The 16,512-nt window shown below is 37.3% G+C and overlaps 1 protein-coding gene across 1 annotated transcript in view; it reads left to right on the forward strand.

Moving 5' to 3' along the window:
• The window catches only part of chm (chameau), a 341,628-nt gene that overhangs the window by 261,788 nt on the left and 63,328 nt on the right, over positions 1 to 16,512 (forward strand). Inside the window, exon 8 of the mRNA XM_065222306.1 lies at positions 5,438 to 5,533. Coding sequence (XP_065078378.1) covers positions 5,438 to 5,533 — 96 coding nt within the window. The remainder of the gene's footprint in view (positions 1 to 5,437; positions 5,534 to 16,512) is intronic.

Consider the following 16,512-nt stretch of genomic DNA (forward strand, 5'->3'; position numbering starts at 1 on the left):
TTCTGAGGCATAACATCTCTGATCACGCCTTCCTTCGGATGGGAAGTAAAGCCGTTGGTCCCCGGTTCATGAGTTGATGGGTCGATAGGTAGGGTCCAGGTGTGGGAGCTGCCTTCCTGGCACGTCGGTAGCATTGGTGCTCAGCACGGAAAACAAGATCGACGGAAAAAACAAACCAAAGGAAAAAAAAAAAAAAAAGATGTTCATTAGACCTGTTCATTTTAAACGAAATGTTCGAAATGTAACGGGTCAACCGTGATTACTGTTCGTCATGTTAATTTGAACTTCTGTGCAAATTTTCAGCAAAATCGGTGATGATTTAGAGGTGCTTCAAGTTAATTTTATGTTTTTAAGGTAATTTACGGCTTACAATATTTGTATCTCGAGACTGAAACAACGAAAGCTGCTGTAACAACTTTCATAGCAAAGTTTAATGTGTTATGTATCAACTTTGTAACCAAAGGTTGACTATTCGAAGTGATTTTATTGAAGTTTGACTTAGTTTCATGCTCGAAGATATCTTAAAAAGTGAAGAATTTTAAAGTATTTGTTCTACGAATTTTCCACCCATATGATATAAAAATGTGTAGTGTACAGCATAATGTTCCTCATATTGTTCTAGAAGTTTCGTTCCAACATAGTTTTCGTGTATATTTCATAGATTGAGAGATAAAAATCAGAAAAGAGGCCGTTTTAGCTAAAATTCACAAGACAACAGAACCAATAAAAGTCAATTAGATTGACAGAACATAGTTGCATTGCTTTTCAATGACGACCGATGACTGTTTCATTGATATATGATTTTTTCATAAATATGAATCCTCAGAAGACGTGTTTTTTTTTATCAAAGGCAAGTGTCACTCGAGCCATTCAAATGTTCGTTTTATTCACCGATTTTGCTGAAAATTTGCACAGAAGTTCAAATTAACATGACGAACAGTAATCACGGTTGACCCGTTACATTCCGAACATTTCGTTTAAAATGAACAGGTCTAATGTTCATGAATATTTGAAGATATCTTAGGTATTTTTCCAATAGTGCAAAGATGTTCAGAGATCTTCGTAGAATTAAGAGAGATGGTAAAAATATGGAATTTGGAATAAATTCAGGGAACTTCGTAGCAGTTGAGGAAATTTTGTAAAACTTGTAGTGGAGTTTTGTAGATGTCCAGGAAACGTTGCATAAGTTATATTATATTCTTCCAGACATCCTGCCTAGACAGCATGAACTATTCAAAAGATCTCTTTATAGACGAAGATATTAGTAAAGTTCTCTGAATATTTTCCCATACTTGATTAAGATCTGAGGATCTCCAACTGTGTAAAAAACTAAAATATTCTTTCAAGACTGTAGGCAGTATTCAAAAGTTTACCAGCTAATTGAATCTGATGGAATCTTGGATGATGAATCTAGATTTTATGGACGTGTTTGAACATTCTGTGTAGGGAAGACCTGTGTCTTGGTGATTTAGCTATATTATCAAGAATAGGCACTCCAGCAGCTGAATTCCGGGCACTAATTTCAACGAAGAGATGGAAATTTCACATATACCTAATATGTTTTTTTCGATGAAATTCATGCCCGGAATTCAGCTGCAGGATAGTTTGAATGGCTTAGCATATAAAAAACCGTGTGTTTTTACGTAGTTGAAGATGCTAATTTCAAATAACAGACTGTAGTGGTAATTTTTATACGATAGATGGAGTAGATGAAAACATAGAGTTGATAGTTTCGTTAGAGTACGGCAGTGTGAAGATTGTATATAGATATTAGAATAGCGAGCTAGGACAACTTTTAAGGAAGGTACAAATCGGTTTTTTCACTCTCTTTACCAAACTCAACCTTTGGAGAGGGATGATGAGGGGTGTGTCCCCCCCCCCCCCCGCCACCACTGGCAAAAAGAGATGAAAACCGACCCGCTCAAGTACCAACGGTGTGTTTGAAACAGTTCTACCGATTTCTAACCGCACTTCAGATGTTATTTGAAGGAAGGCATCCAGTCGTAGGTTTGGAAATTGCAACTTACGTGTGTTTTTGTTTTTAAATAAATTACATCACTGAAGATGCTCTTACCCGTATAAAATTTAAAAGATTTCGAATTAATTTATTATTTCGTTACAAACAGTGGTACAATCATTCAAGCTTCGAGTTTATTCCTTTTGATTAGAATTAATGTAAATCTTGATTTTATATAGAACTTCGAATGTTAGTTAGAATCATAACATTCAAAATATCCATAGACCTTAGTGCTGATCTATAATCATGTGAAGTTTTTTGGAATAATTTTGATCAACCTAATTTCACCCGAGAATATCCAAGATTTCATTTATTGAGCAATACGAGATCTTCAGAATAACTACCATCAATCAGAAGAATTGGCAAAATATCCAGAGGCCATAGTAAATTGTCTACCATCTTCTAAAGTTCTTTTGAATAATTTCTGATTAACCTTCTTCACGCGAGAAAATCTAAGAGTCATGATTTCTTGTATTGAACAATTAGAGATCTTTAGAATAATTAGAGTGGAAAACTTCTGCATATGGGACCCATTTCCGTCATACGCGCCAAAACAATGAAGGCACATAGCTAAGTTCAACATTCATGCATCAAATTCTTTTCTCAAGAGTTAAATTATGAATACTTAAAAAAAAATGTGCGTGCTGACGGAAGACTGATTTAAGTGGGGTGCGCCGAAGTGAAGTGAGGTATACCGAAATGGTACCATGCCGTAACAATCAACCACATGAATTTACCAAATATCCAGAGACATTAGTGCAGGTTTCTGGTATTTTGAAGTTTTTTGGAATAATTTTGATTAGCTTTCTTTCTTGCGAGAATATCTAAGAGTCAAGATTTCATTTATTACACAATAAGAGATCTTCAGAATAATTACATATCAATCTTAGTGACGCCAGATGATTTTCTACCAAATCATTAATTTTTTTATTCCATTGGAGCCTTACTTGTTCGGCCCAAATAATACTCAAACTGTTTGTACCTGAAAGTAACAGTTTATATTTGATGAGCGTAGAATATTTTTCATAGCACATTTTAAGACAGATTTGTTTTTTCAAACGTTTGTTTTTAAATTTGTTATACTTTCATTCCACATTTAAGGGTGATGATTGATTCTGGATGAAAACACAATATTTTCGATGTTGTATGTTTGCAACGATATTTTGCACACATGAGCGCATAATAATCTAGATGGGCGTCCAATAATTTCCTTATGCAGCCTGGATTAGATGATGCAGCCTAGATTAAATAATAGCATATAGATCGAAAATTTGCGCTCAAAAATCATTCTAATGGAGTAACCATGAGTAACCACCACGACAGGCCGAGAACAAAAATAATCGATTTGATTATATCCAAGTGAAACGATGAACAATTGGTAAAGTTCCGTTCCAAATTTAAATTAATTTTATTGAAAAAAGCCTTTAACTAAAATGGCTCAATGTTCATACATAAAGGGTGATACGGTCAAAATTTGGTCAATATAAACTTGACGTATTTCTTTCAATTTTGCATTTAAAAAACCTGAACACCCCTCATTTTGAAGGTGTGTGTGTAGAATGTTGCTCCTATTTTGATTTTGGAATTCACTCTTCAGTTGTCAAAATGCCGTCCAAGCAAGAAGAGCAGCGTATCAAAATTTTGCTCGCGCATCGTGAAAATCCGAGCTACTCGCACGCAAAGTTGGCAAAATCGCTAAAAGTTGCCAAATCAACCGTTACAAATGTAATTAAAGTGTTTGGGGAACGTTTGTCGACAGCCAGGAAGTCTGGATCGGGGGGAAATCGAAAACCGGAAGCCGCTGAGACGACAAAGAGAGTTGCTGGTAGTTTCAAGCGAAACCCTAACCTCTCTCTCCGAGATGCCGCAAATAAGCTGGGTGTATCGTCTAGAACCGTGCATCGAGCCAAAAAACGAGCCGGACTATCGACTTACAAGAAGGTAGTGACTCCAAATCGCGATGATAAACAAAATACGACGGCCAAAGCGCGATCCCGGAGGCTGTACACGACGATGCTGACGAAGTTTGACTGCGTGGTAATGGACGACGAAACCTACGTCAAAGCCGACTACAAGCAGCTTCCGGGACAGGAGTTTTATACGGCAAAAGGAAGGGGAAAGGTAGCAGATGTTTTCAAGCACATGAAACTGTCAAAGTTCGCAAAGAAATATCTGGTTTGGCAAGCCATCTGTACCTGTGGCTTGAAAAGCAGCATTTTCATAGCTTCCGGGACTGTCAACCAAGAAATTTACGTGAAAGAGTGTTTGAATAAACGTCTGCTGCCTTTCCTGAAGAAACACGGTTGTTCCGTACTGTTTTGGCTGGATTTGGCATCTTGCCATTACGGTAAAAAGGCCATGGAGTGATACGCCGCCAACAACGTGCAGGTGGTTCCCAAGGACAAGAACCCTCCCAACACGCCAGAGCTCCGCCCAATTGAGAAATACTGGGCTATTGTCAAGCGGAACCTAAAGAAGACCAAAAAACTGCTAAGGGCGAGCAGCAGTTCAAGGCAAACTGGCTTTCTGCGGCGAAGAAGGTGGACAAGGTGGCTGTACAAAATCTGATGGCAGGGGTCAAGCGTAAGGCCCGGCAATTCGGATTTGGAAAAGCGGAAGCCTAACTGAATATTTTTCCTGAATTTTATACTAATTGAACTTGAAAAAGAAATTTAATTTGATTTTTTAAATAAACGATTTCACCGATTTACACGCGTTTTCCCTTGACCAAATTTTGACCGTATCACCCTTTATCATGTCAAACAAACCCAAAACAATACTGATAATATTTGATCTACCACCAGTTAAGATTTCATAGATCTACTTATAGTGCGCCCGTACAGCTGATTAATCATCCTATCTTCGATCCGAGTTTGTAATCTGGAATATATTTTCGGTTACAATTTTTGTTTTGACTTCCATGCCAGTAGAACGGAACACTGCTAGAGACACTATTTGAGAAATTTAAATTAGTAAACGATGAACAGCATGTAAAGAGTTATGTCCGTTTGTCTGTGGTTTTATTATAATTGACTCCATGCAACTGCACACATGAATGTACATAATTACTTCCAGAACTGCCGTCCTGAAAATTATTACCGTCAAGTTTAGTCCGTCCAAACATGTTTTGGTAGGAACTAATCGACCGTGTGTGTTCCATCAAAGGTTTGCCGTAGGTACTTGCTTGAGATCATTCCCTTATTACATCGTTACAATTTTCGATAACATCACCCCGTTCCGAAAACCCTCTGACCGACCGATCAGCGTCGGAAGCGATCGGTCAACCTCTCCAGCCGGGACCTGTGTCTGCTGTGTGCTGGTGTAATAAATATTAACGCTCAATTTTTGGGGTTCAACAGGAAACGTGTATAAGCCACCGCCAGAGTACTAACCGGTTCGAACAATGTTTTATGATTTCAGGAAATGGCCATCAATTCGTACGATATCGTCAGCACACTTCAGGCCCTCGGAATGATGAAGTACTGGAAGGGTAAACACATCATACTGAAGAAGCAGGTGAGTAATATTGGCGCTTTTCCTTTTGTTTGATCATTGCATCCGTCCCAACGCGAATATATACCTAATCACACACATACACCATAACTTTATGGCACAAGAAAGAGAAAGACAAACAAAGCTCTTGCGCTGGCAGAAGGAAGCTTATTGCACTCCTCCGGGCGTCCAGAATTCGGCGGGGTCCTCTCGTCCTCCTAATCGCAACGATCTAACCGACCGGACGAAACTGTTCGGCTGGTGTTTATGGCGTGCCGTCGATTGCGGGTATCCAGATCCAGAGATATTCGGTTTGTTGTTCCTCGAGGGGCAGGTCAGAATAGGTGGTTCAAAAGTTCACCGGGTTTCAATTACTTGCCATCGTTTATGAAGGTTTATGGTGGCAAAATATGGGTTTGAAGCCCGTTCTTATGCGGTGGCACTTTGAATTTATTGCTTTGTTTTTTTTTTTCGAGGGCATTTACACTTTCCGAGGGCAACAGTGGGAAAGTTTGTGGACAATAATTTAAGCAGGGTGAATTAGGAATAAATGTTGAATAGGTTTTTCAACGGCGATTTTCGAAGTATTGATTAGGCTGTTTAGTGTGAAGGTGATGTTTCAGACCCATTTACGTCCAAAACTGTTGTTTCAAGTCTAAAATAAATAGCTTAAAATTGTTTTAAAGTTTGTTTTTCTCTGTTCAAAACAAGAGTTTTTGAATTTTATCCCACCTGCTTTATAACTTATAGGAATGTCTAAATTATCAGATGATTCACCTAAAATATCAGTGGTATTTTCAGTATGGTAAATTAATTTAATCGCACCAGAATTGAAAAAAAAAGATGATAATAGCAATAGAATTTTTGAAAGGGTATAAACGCATCATGGATGAACATTTTCTGAATTTTTTTTGAATCATAACATTTTTCAAATATCGAAGTCTATGGAAAGTTAAATAAATTTTGCTTGAAATTTAATCAATTTGACATTAAGCTCGGTTTAATCATATCGAATGATTAAAAATCAATATAAAATAAGCATCTGATATTAATCCAAGTTTAATGATGGTTGATTAGATTGAAGATTATCTTTTTTGAATAAATTTTAATCATGTTTGATTCTAGGGGAATTTACGTATTCTCGTCAATCTAAGCAGCGTCTGCACTTCTACTAGCATTTTCTCAGCGTCACGCACATATATGATGTGTCTGTTTGTTTACATTCATCTGCTGCTTGCTTCTCTATCCATTCCAATCGACAGAATTTTTCAAAACGTTTTGAAAGCGTTTTTACAACGCTCCAAACTTCTCAGGTGAGTGTGACTATTGTCGGCAGCCTCTTTTTCTTCGGCAACCTTCCCATTAGAACTGCGTGTTAACCAGCTGTTCTATTATCGGCAACTCGAAATCAACCCCATTTTGTAGTGCGTATGCTTTATTTGAAGAAAAATGTAGCATTACTGGATTGCTCGATCGTTCAAATATAATCAGATTGAAGCTGAAAGGCTAAACAATCGTTTGGACACATTCAGGGAAGTGCGTTGATGGGAAAACATAGTGAAATTAACGTTTAAATTTTGGTTGCCGAAAACAGTCAATGGGTGCCGAAGCCAACATTTACCCTATTTCAATAATTTTTGTTTGAATTTTAATCTTTTTTCATTATATATCAGTATTGAAAAAGAATAAAATTTAATACTGGGAAGATTTTTTTCAAATTTAATCATGCATGACTACTGCCGAAGTAATCATGGCTCGGTCTCAATAAGGTGAAGCGGGAATATGCATACTATTTAGGCTTTTTTGATTTAATTTATCTTTGAGTGTAGATGTGCCAGTTGTGACTATAGTCGCGATTTTCGACCCAATGCACAGTGCTTCAAAAGTCTTCTATAAGAGGAATCAATTATTTGTGCCCAAGCCATTTTCAACTTTTCCATTTGTCGTATTAAATCTTTTGCTGTGAGTTAGGTTGTGATGGTATGGTTAGGGATTTCTAAATATCAATTTTTTATTTAAAGGGTGATACGGTCAAAATTTGGTCAATATCAACTTGACGTATTTCTTTCAATTTTGCATTTAAAAAACCTGAACACCCCTCATTTTGAAGGTGTGTGTGTGTAGAATGTTGCTCCTATTTTGATTTTGGAATTCACTCTTCAGTTGTCAAAATGCCGTCCAAGCAAGAAGAGCAGCGTATCAAAATTTTGCTCGCGCATCGCGAAAATCCGAGCTACTCGCACGCAAAGTTGGCAAAATCGCTAAAAGTTGCCAAATCAACCGTTACAAATGTAATTAAAGTGTTTGGGGAACATTTGTCGACAGCCAGGAAGTCTGGATCGGGGGGAAATCGAAAACCGGAAGCCGCTGAGACGACAAAGAGAGTTGCCGGTAGTTTCAAGTGAAACCCTAACCTCTCTCTCCGAGATGCCGCAAATAAGCTGGGTGTATCGTCTACAACCGTGCATCGAGCCAAAAAACGAGCCGGACTATCGACTTACAAGAAGGTAGTGACTCCAAATCGCGATGATAAACAAAATACGACGGTCAAAGCGCGATCCCGGAGGCTGTACACGACGATGCTGACGAAGTTTGACTGCGTGGTAATGGACGACGAAACCTACGTCAAAGCCGACTACAAGCAGTTTCCGGGACAGGAGTTTTATACGGCAAAAGGAAGGGGAAAGGTAGCAGATGTTTTCAAGCACATGAAACTGTCAAAGTTCGCAAAGAAATATCTGGTTTTGCAAGCCATCTGTACCTGTGGCTTGAAAAGCAGCATTTTCATAGCTTCCGGGACTGTCAACCAAGAAATTTACGTGAAAGAGTGTTTGAATAAACGTCTGCTGCCTTTCCTGAAGAAACACGGTTGTTCCGTACTGTTTTGGCCGGATTTGGCATCTTGCCATTACGGTAAAAAGGCCATGGAGTGGTACGCCACCAACAACGTGCAGGTGGTTCCCAAGGACAAGAACCCTCCCAACACGCCAGAGCTCCGCCCAATTGAGAAATACTGGGCTATTGTCAAGCGGAACCTAAAGAAGACCAAAAAAACTGCTAAGGGCGAGCAGCAGTTCAAGGCAAACTGGCTTTCTGCGGCGAAGAAGGTGGACAAGGTGGTTATACAAAATCTGATGGCAAGGGTCAAGCGTAAGGCCCGGCAATTCGAATTTGGAAAAGCGGAAGCCTAACTGAATATTTTTCCTGAATTTTATACTAATTGAACTTGAAAAAGAAATATAATTTGATTTTTTAAATAAACGATTTCACCGATTTACACGCGTTTTCCCTTGACCAAATTTTGACCGTATCACCCTTTATTTGAGATGGACCGGTACAATGTTAACCAAACTCGTAGAACAATTTATTTGAAGCATCTTTGCTGAAGACATCAATTGTCTATATTAAATGTTCCACGTTTTATACTGGTTTGTGAAAAATATCTTAGAGTGACCCCTAAAAATGTTTTGTCTTCATCTAGAACCACCATACGCTTTTCAATGTGGAATGAAAATATTTCAAATTCAAAAACGAACGTTTGAAAAAAAATTCTGGAAATGTGAGTGTGTCACATATTGTTTGCACCCATAAAATTCAAAAAGTTTGATTTAATGTAATCCACCTCATGAATACTAATATGCTCCTATAATGACAGGTATCTACATTTACAAAGTAATTAAGAATATTTTGGATGGACTTTTTCGATTGGCGCGCTTAAGGTGACGAAATATTGAAGAAACATAATCCAAACATTTTCAATAATTTTAAACTTGTAAATAGGGGAAATAGCTCTACTGTTGGCCTGTGCATCTAAAGATGAGGAGTCTAATCTAAAATAAATATATTTCCTAAGTGAAAAATTGTCAAAAAATTCTTTCCCAATATTAGGGACACTTAGGTCGACATTAGGACAATTAACCCTATTTGATAGGTTTTCACATGATAGCATCATTAACATCAGAAAAACTTGGGAGCTTTTTAACAGATCTGAAAATTTCCATGGGAAATTAGAAGTCCAAAAATTTCCAAGATGATCCGATAGTCCGAAGTCTCAAAGATTTCAGAAAAATTCACTTCAGTGCAGGAAGACCAGCAAGCTTGAGTGCAGTTCCATTAATTTCAGGGAAACTGCCAGTTCTGACAACTTCAGGGCAGTTACAAGATTTCAGGGAAGTAGCAGGAGCCTGGAAGAAGTTTCGACCATTTAAGGACAGTCCTATGAGCTTCAGAAAAGTTTAGTGGACTCACGAAAAAATTTGGGAACTTTATAATCGCTCTGAGAAGTGAAACAAAATGCCGAAAATTTCACGAATGTTTCATAAACAAACTGCCGGAACATAAGGGAAGTTCAGAAAACTTTTGAAAATTTTTGGGAACTTCAGGGATGCGTAAATGATTTTAAGGTGTTCCACGAGCTTCAGGAAACTGCAGAAGTTCTGAGAACTTTTGAGATATTTAGAAAACTTCAGGGATATCAATAGAGCTTCAGAAGCGCTAGAGACGAACCAGCTAATGGGTAAAAGTCTCTATATAAAACAAAAGAAGAAAGTAGAAGAAGAACTTCAGAGAAGAGAAAACTTGAGGAAAATTGTTGAATTTTAAAGAAGTTTCAAATATCTCAGAGCAGCTAGATCTTGAGATCTTGAGGGACTTTCTGGAACTTCAGGAATGTCCAAAATTTCTGGTAAGTTTAAAGATCTGTAAGGGTAGGTTCCAATAAATTCAAGACAGTTCCATTCCAAAATTTTGAGAAGCCTAAAAAAGTTCTGAGACCTGAGAATTCTAGAGCAAAGGAAATATGTATCAGAAATATTACGGAAACTTCATAGAACTCCAGAGAACTTCAGAGATGTTCAAAAGTTTCAGGACAGTTCCATTTATTTCAGGCCAGTACCATGAACGTCAGACAGCCTACCCAAGTAACAATTTTTGTTTTATTGATGTTTTATAGCAGTTGATATAAACATATTTTAAAACCTTCACTGACGACCACATTGCTTTGACAACCTCCTGAGAATCGCTATACAGCCATGTCGTGGCCAATTGGCCCAATTTTAATGCAATCACTAAAACTTGATATGCGAACTACCTTAGGAGCATAGGTTTTATGTCAATTTTATCGCACTCTACACATGGTTGTTAAAAATAAAAATATAAAACCTCCTCCAGTTCAGAAATGTTTAACAACCTTTTAATGACTACCGTAACACTATATTACAACCGCATAAACCACTCCTGAAGATGTTGATAAAACATGATACGCAAAACATTTTGACAACTTGAAGGTTTTAAGTTGGGGTTTTTGGATCATAGTTAATATTGAGAAATATTTTATTGTGGTTTTATTCTTTCGATGTTTGATGTGAAATCATGATCCTTGTCAGTTGGTTATAAGAGCTGATATTATTGTATATGCAAAATAAAATGACTTTATTGCAATTTAAACCAATGTCTATATGCTTCACATCATGCCGTGCAATATTTGTGGTGATTATTATACCAAATAGGAGCATACATTTAGTGCGCCATATGAATACTTAAATATAGGGATATTTTTAATTTGTCTGCATTTACACCATGCATTAGAGAGTAATTAAAAGATTATCTATTTAGTTCAAAACTGTTAGTACCGTTGAGCAATAACTAGTCACATATTATTTAATTATACATAGATGTATGAAAGTGTTTTATTGCCTATAAATTAAAGTGTAATTATTCATACTATGTGGAATTAGTCCATACGGCGCCATTTTTTCGTTATAACTTGCTACTCCTTAAAAATACCTCAATATAACATATTCTCCTAGATTGGAATTCTAATGGTTGTATCTTAGCCTTTCGTAGTCCAAATTGAGAGCGTTAAGTTATATTTAATTAAGCTCTATAACCTGCTTGCTGGTTTTATTCGGTACAGCGAATCAAAACAAAACAAAAACCATGGCAACATGTCAAAAAGTCAACAGTCCAAGCGATCCTCCTATGTTCTCTTGTAATCAAGATGTAAGAAATGCTTATTGGATCCACTAAAAGCTTTTTCAATACAAGGTTTAAAGCCGTGATGCCATTACTGGCCTTCTCCAATCGGATTTAGTGAAACTGTCTGCGTTGTTTTAAGAATGGTTCGTGGATCTTTTGGACGTGTATCGGAAAGCCGCTTGTTCAATATTTTTAGGAGCGCCTTCACCGCACTGTGCCTTATGTTATATGAGGGCACCCAAAACTGTAGATCTTCCAGGAGTTTCAGATTGGCGATCATCTCATCTTCATCGTGTTAAAAGCACTGAAGCAGTTTTCATTTCATGTATCTGAATAGATTTGTTTTTTTATATTGGTAACAATTTTCAGAGTATTTTTTGTTATTGTTGTAGTGTATTTCTTATCTGTGAATCTTAGGCCTCTGATAAAGATGATAGTTGTAATGAGACTTTAATGAAGGTTTTATATCGGTCATAAAAAAGTACGCCATAAAACATAATTGTATGTTTTGTTTTGGTTTTATTCTGCAGTTATAAGTAGTGATACAGAACCACCTTACAGTTACTGTTAAAACTATGAAGTCTGAGTTTTAATTTAGTAGTCATAAAACAGTTTTAGACGACTTGACGGCCTGATTTTATGACAAGCACACAAAACCGTAATACAACCACAGGCTGCAAGGGATGCTATGATAAAATAAAAATAAATCTTCTAAGCATTTAGATTTTTACTTGGGCAGTCAGTAAATGCACAGTATTACCAAGCCGGAGGAGGCTGGTTTGATAATCGGTCTGGTCGAAGTAATCTTTCGGGTTGGACATTTTCGCAAATCTTTTCGATTTAAAAGAAACTTTTCCTATGTTTTCAACAGGATTTAATTGGAATCTTCCATAGCTATTTAGACAATTTTCAGTAAAGCGTAATTTTTAAAAGGGCGTATGTATTTTCATGGACACTTTGTTTGAAAAATGTATCTCAAAACTATGGATTGTACTGAAATAGTGCTTAGGGTAATTTATTTTAAAACGGCTGAAAGCCTCCCTAAAAAAGAAAACTTAACTTAACACTTAAAACATCAGGAAAGTGTAGACTTTTGGGGAAGTTCTAAGACATTGAAGAATTAGATCCAATAATTTATGCGCGGTTCTATGAATGCGTGGACATTCAGACATCATAATTTATTGCGTTTTAATTTCAGGGAAGTTCAAAGAACTCAAGCGAAGTTATGAATTTTCAGGAAATCTTCAAAAACACAGGAGTCCAGAGAACTTCGGAAAGTTCTTGAAAGTCTAGAAAACTTTAGGGGTTATTCGAAAACCTCAGGGAAACTCCGAGAACTTCAAGAAAATTTCATGAATATCGGTACGTTATTCATATATATACCTATACATGTACGGTTCAGGACAGTTTAGAGAGTTGGGGGAACTTCACTGCCCATGAAAGGATGTCAGTTCATCTGGAAAATCAGCAAGCCGAGAAAAACGCTGCTGATAATGAATCATATTGTCAAGCCATTTTCTACAGAGATGGTGCTGTTCCGCTAGGAAGTAATAAAAATCCCCATTATTCGCTTTCGATGCATATTCAGGTAAAAAAGTGAACGGTAACCTAAAGACATCAGTTGGTCGTTCAGATTTTCCCCGGATATTATTGTTAAGGAAACTTAAATCAAATAAGAACAGTATCTTCCCACAATTTTTTACCCGTTCTACTACCAGTCTCTAGAGGGCCAAAACATCCAAATCCACGAGCGAAAATTTTCACTCACGAGCTCAATCTTTCAACATGCCATGTATATTGATGGCACACAATATGTGGTTTCCTTCTTTCCTTTAATTAACGTCGGTTTCTGTTCCGCAATCTAGTGCCAATCACCGACGGACAACGATTCCCATCCATTGACGGCAATCGAATGTGCAGGAAGGCAGCTTCCACATCTGCGTAGGATATCACACCCATTCACAACACACATGGGCCGGGATCAACGGCTTTACTTCCCTTCCGAAGGAAGACGTGACCAGAGATTTTTATGCCTCAGAAAAATCCCACCGACCTCGGCTGGGATTGAACCCAGACACATTGTGGTTTCCCTTTCACAGACTTCAAAATATCGTACCTAACCCTGAACAAAATGTTGAAACCCTGATTTATGCTATTAGATTTCTTATGCAATGACGGGGTAAATATTTTTGTCGTAAATATACTATGTGAAAAAGGAGGGACTTCGGATGTCAATATAACTGCATGTATAGAGGTATAATACATGTTTTGACCACACTGCCTTCTGTTAACAATTAACGGAACTAAGTGTATGTGTAATTTCCGATAGTTGTCACCATTAATAACAGCAGGGACAAGGAAAATTATTCCAGTTTCATTAATTTCAGGAAAATTGCGGAAAGTTTGGAGATGCTCCCAAATTTTCAAGTAGTCCAGATGTGAAAACTTCATACAATTGTTAAGAGCTCCACCGTAGTTAAGAGGTTATCAATGATGTTTAGGGATACTTAGAACTGTTCTAGTAAGTTCAAGGCAGAACTAAGAGCTTCAGAAGAATTTCGAAAAATTCTATAGAAGAGATCAGGCAGCTAGGCCTTGTGAAAAAGGAATATCGGATAAATCGCCATCCGCAAATATCGGTTCCTCTCTGTACCCTGTTTTTCGGTATCTATTGGAGATTCTTATTCTCGCTTCAATTAATGGAGTTTATTGCGATGACAGTGAAAAAAACATGGTGGAATAGAACAGTGATTAGAGGTTTCGCTTATCAAGATGAGGGTCTGGGTTAAACTTTCGTTGGTGAATGTATTTCACGTCTCAGATATCGAATGGCGCTCTTCCCTGTAAGTGTTTTTTCGGCTGTTATTATTTATTTGGTATGAGTTTCTTCGGCATTCAATTGGCTTAACTATTGTTGATAACTTACAGCTCATCGCCTAACCGTCAACAGTCGAAATCGTAAACATCAAATATCACCTGCATACTCCGGGTACTTGATTACTGGTATTGGGTTATCAATTTCCAATTATTTTTCATTAAACCATTGTTTATCAATACAGCCAATCCTGACCAGACTGTTTTCATATGTGGTCCAGCAATCCTCCACCTCCTTCAGCGTTTTCCAAGCCCGTCCATGCTGCCCGTTCGATGCAGGTGGTTTCATTTCGCAGAAAATTTATGTCAAATGCCTGCTATATCATCACCGTCGTCGTCGTCATCGTCGTCATCATAATGTCACCCGGCACATGAGAGACCATCAATATTCTCGACGCCAGCCACAGCCATGGCTCACGTGTTCTTGGCCGCTGGGAACGCATGTGTACCCAGTCAAAGTGAAATGTAGATATATGTGGGAACGACCGGCAAAGTCATTCCATTTGGATGCAGCAGCCTGGCAATGTGACTCGGTGACAAGGAGAAATTATGTCAATAATGGCACAGTGTCACATTTGGAAATTCAGTGATAATTACGATTCTGAACTCGAGGATAAACTCTTCCTCTCGAGTAACGGTAATAAATTGGTTGCCTTCCAGGAAATGTCAACGAACTGCTTCGGCTAATTGATCACACTACTCTGAAGACGCTTTCTGGACCCAATCAGTTTGGTGGTTGCTGAAAATAATGAGCATCTAATGACAACTCGCTCGGTAGCAAGACGATACACTATCAATTTGTTAAAGAACCTAATTAGCAAATTATCCAGCCGGAATATTTGGAGAGATGGAAAGGAGGAAGATCCAGCAACTACATGCCTGGTGGGATCGTCAAACGAGCAGCTGTAAGGTGCATTGCCTTGCTCTTGAACATTCTAATGAACTTCGGTTGAACGGTTGAATCACTCTTGTCAAGATATGTATCTGCCTGGTTTACTGGTTAACAAGCAGTTTTGACATGGCCTCGAGACGAGGAGGCGCTAATCGTTTGCTAGTTGGACATCGTTGGGAGCATTTTTACGATCGATAAATATTGCTATCATTTTTTTTTGTGGTCGATCCCACTGGTGGAATTGTTATAAATTATATCTGTGCTTTGCCAAAGAGCAATTCCATACGAATTCGCAAATCGATTTAGTTTTTGTATTTTTTGATTTAGTAGAAACTTTGCGGAAACGTTCCTTATGACCGAAAATGCCATTTTGCACCTTCATATCGCCATTTTGAATCCAGCCTTATTTTTGAAAAGGGCATATAGGAAAATATCATGCTTATCTTCAGAAATTTCTACTCGAAAATTGTTTGTCCGATCGGTTTGGTGTCTCCGGCAATATTGCAGGTAATAGATGAGACTATTTGAAAAAATATGCATTCTAAAAAATTTTACCCAACTTATTTTTTAAATTTCAAATAAAGTCTTAAAAACAATTTTTCTCAAAAATTGATTTGTTGTATTTTTTTATTTGTTGATATTTTTTAGGGGACCATTAATTCCATCTATTGCACAATAGGTCAATATGGAAAAAATGATGGACAAAAAATATACAAAACTTGGTCCAATTACTTTTTTGACTTTATATGATGAAAGTATACCAAATTTACAATAAAAAAGCACCCGAGTAAAATTTTGCTATGTAGCACCGTTTTCGAGATGTAGTGGTTTGAAAGTAGATATTTTTAAAATGTTGGTAGTTTTTGGTCATTTTTAACTGTATTTCGCGGTTCTCCAATTCCGAAAAAATCTGATTTTTCCGAAAAAAAAATATTGTCGGGGCTGGAGAACCGCGAAATACATTTTAAAATGGCCAAAAACTACCAAAGTTTTAAAAATATCTACTTTCAAACCGCTACATCTAGAAAACGGTGCGACTTAAAAAAAATACCGGTGCGCTTTTCATTGTAAATTAGGTGTACTTTTACTATACATAGTCAAAATAGTAATTAGACCAAGTTTTGGATATTTTTTGTCCATAATTTTTTTCATATTGACCTATTAATAGATGGAATTGTTTGTCCCCTAAAACATATCAACAAATAAAAAAATATGAAAAATCAATTTTTGAAAAAAAAAATTAAAATCAATTAGGTCCCCG

The sequence above is a fragment of the Ochlerotatus camptorhynchus genome, unplaced genomic scaffold, assembly GCF_037179485.1.
Source record: "Ochlerotatus camptorhynchus isolate MF236.1 unplaced genomic scaffold, CSIRO-AGI_Acam_v1.1 ptg000165l, whole genome shotgun sequence".
NCBI classification, from domain to species: Eukaryota; Metazoa; Arthropoda; class Insecta; order Diptera; family Culicidae; genus Ochlerotatus; species Ochlerotatus camptorhynchus.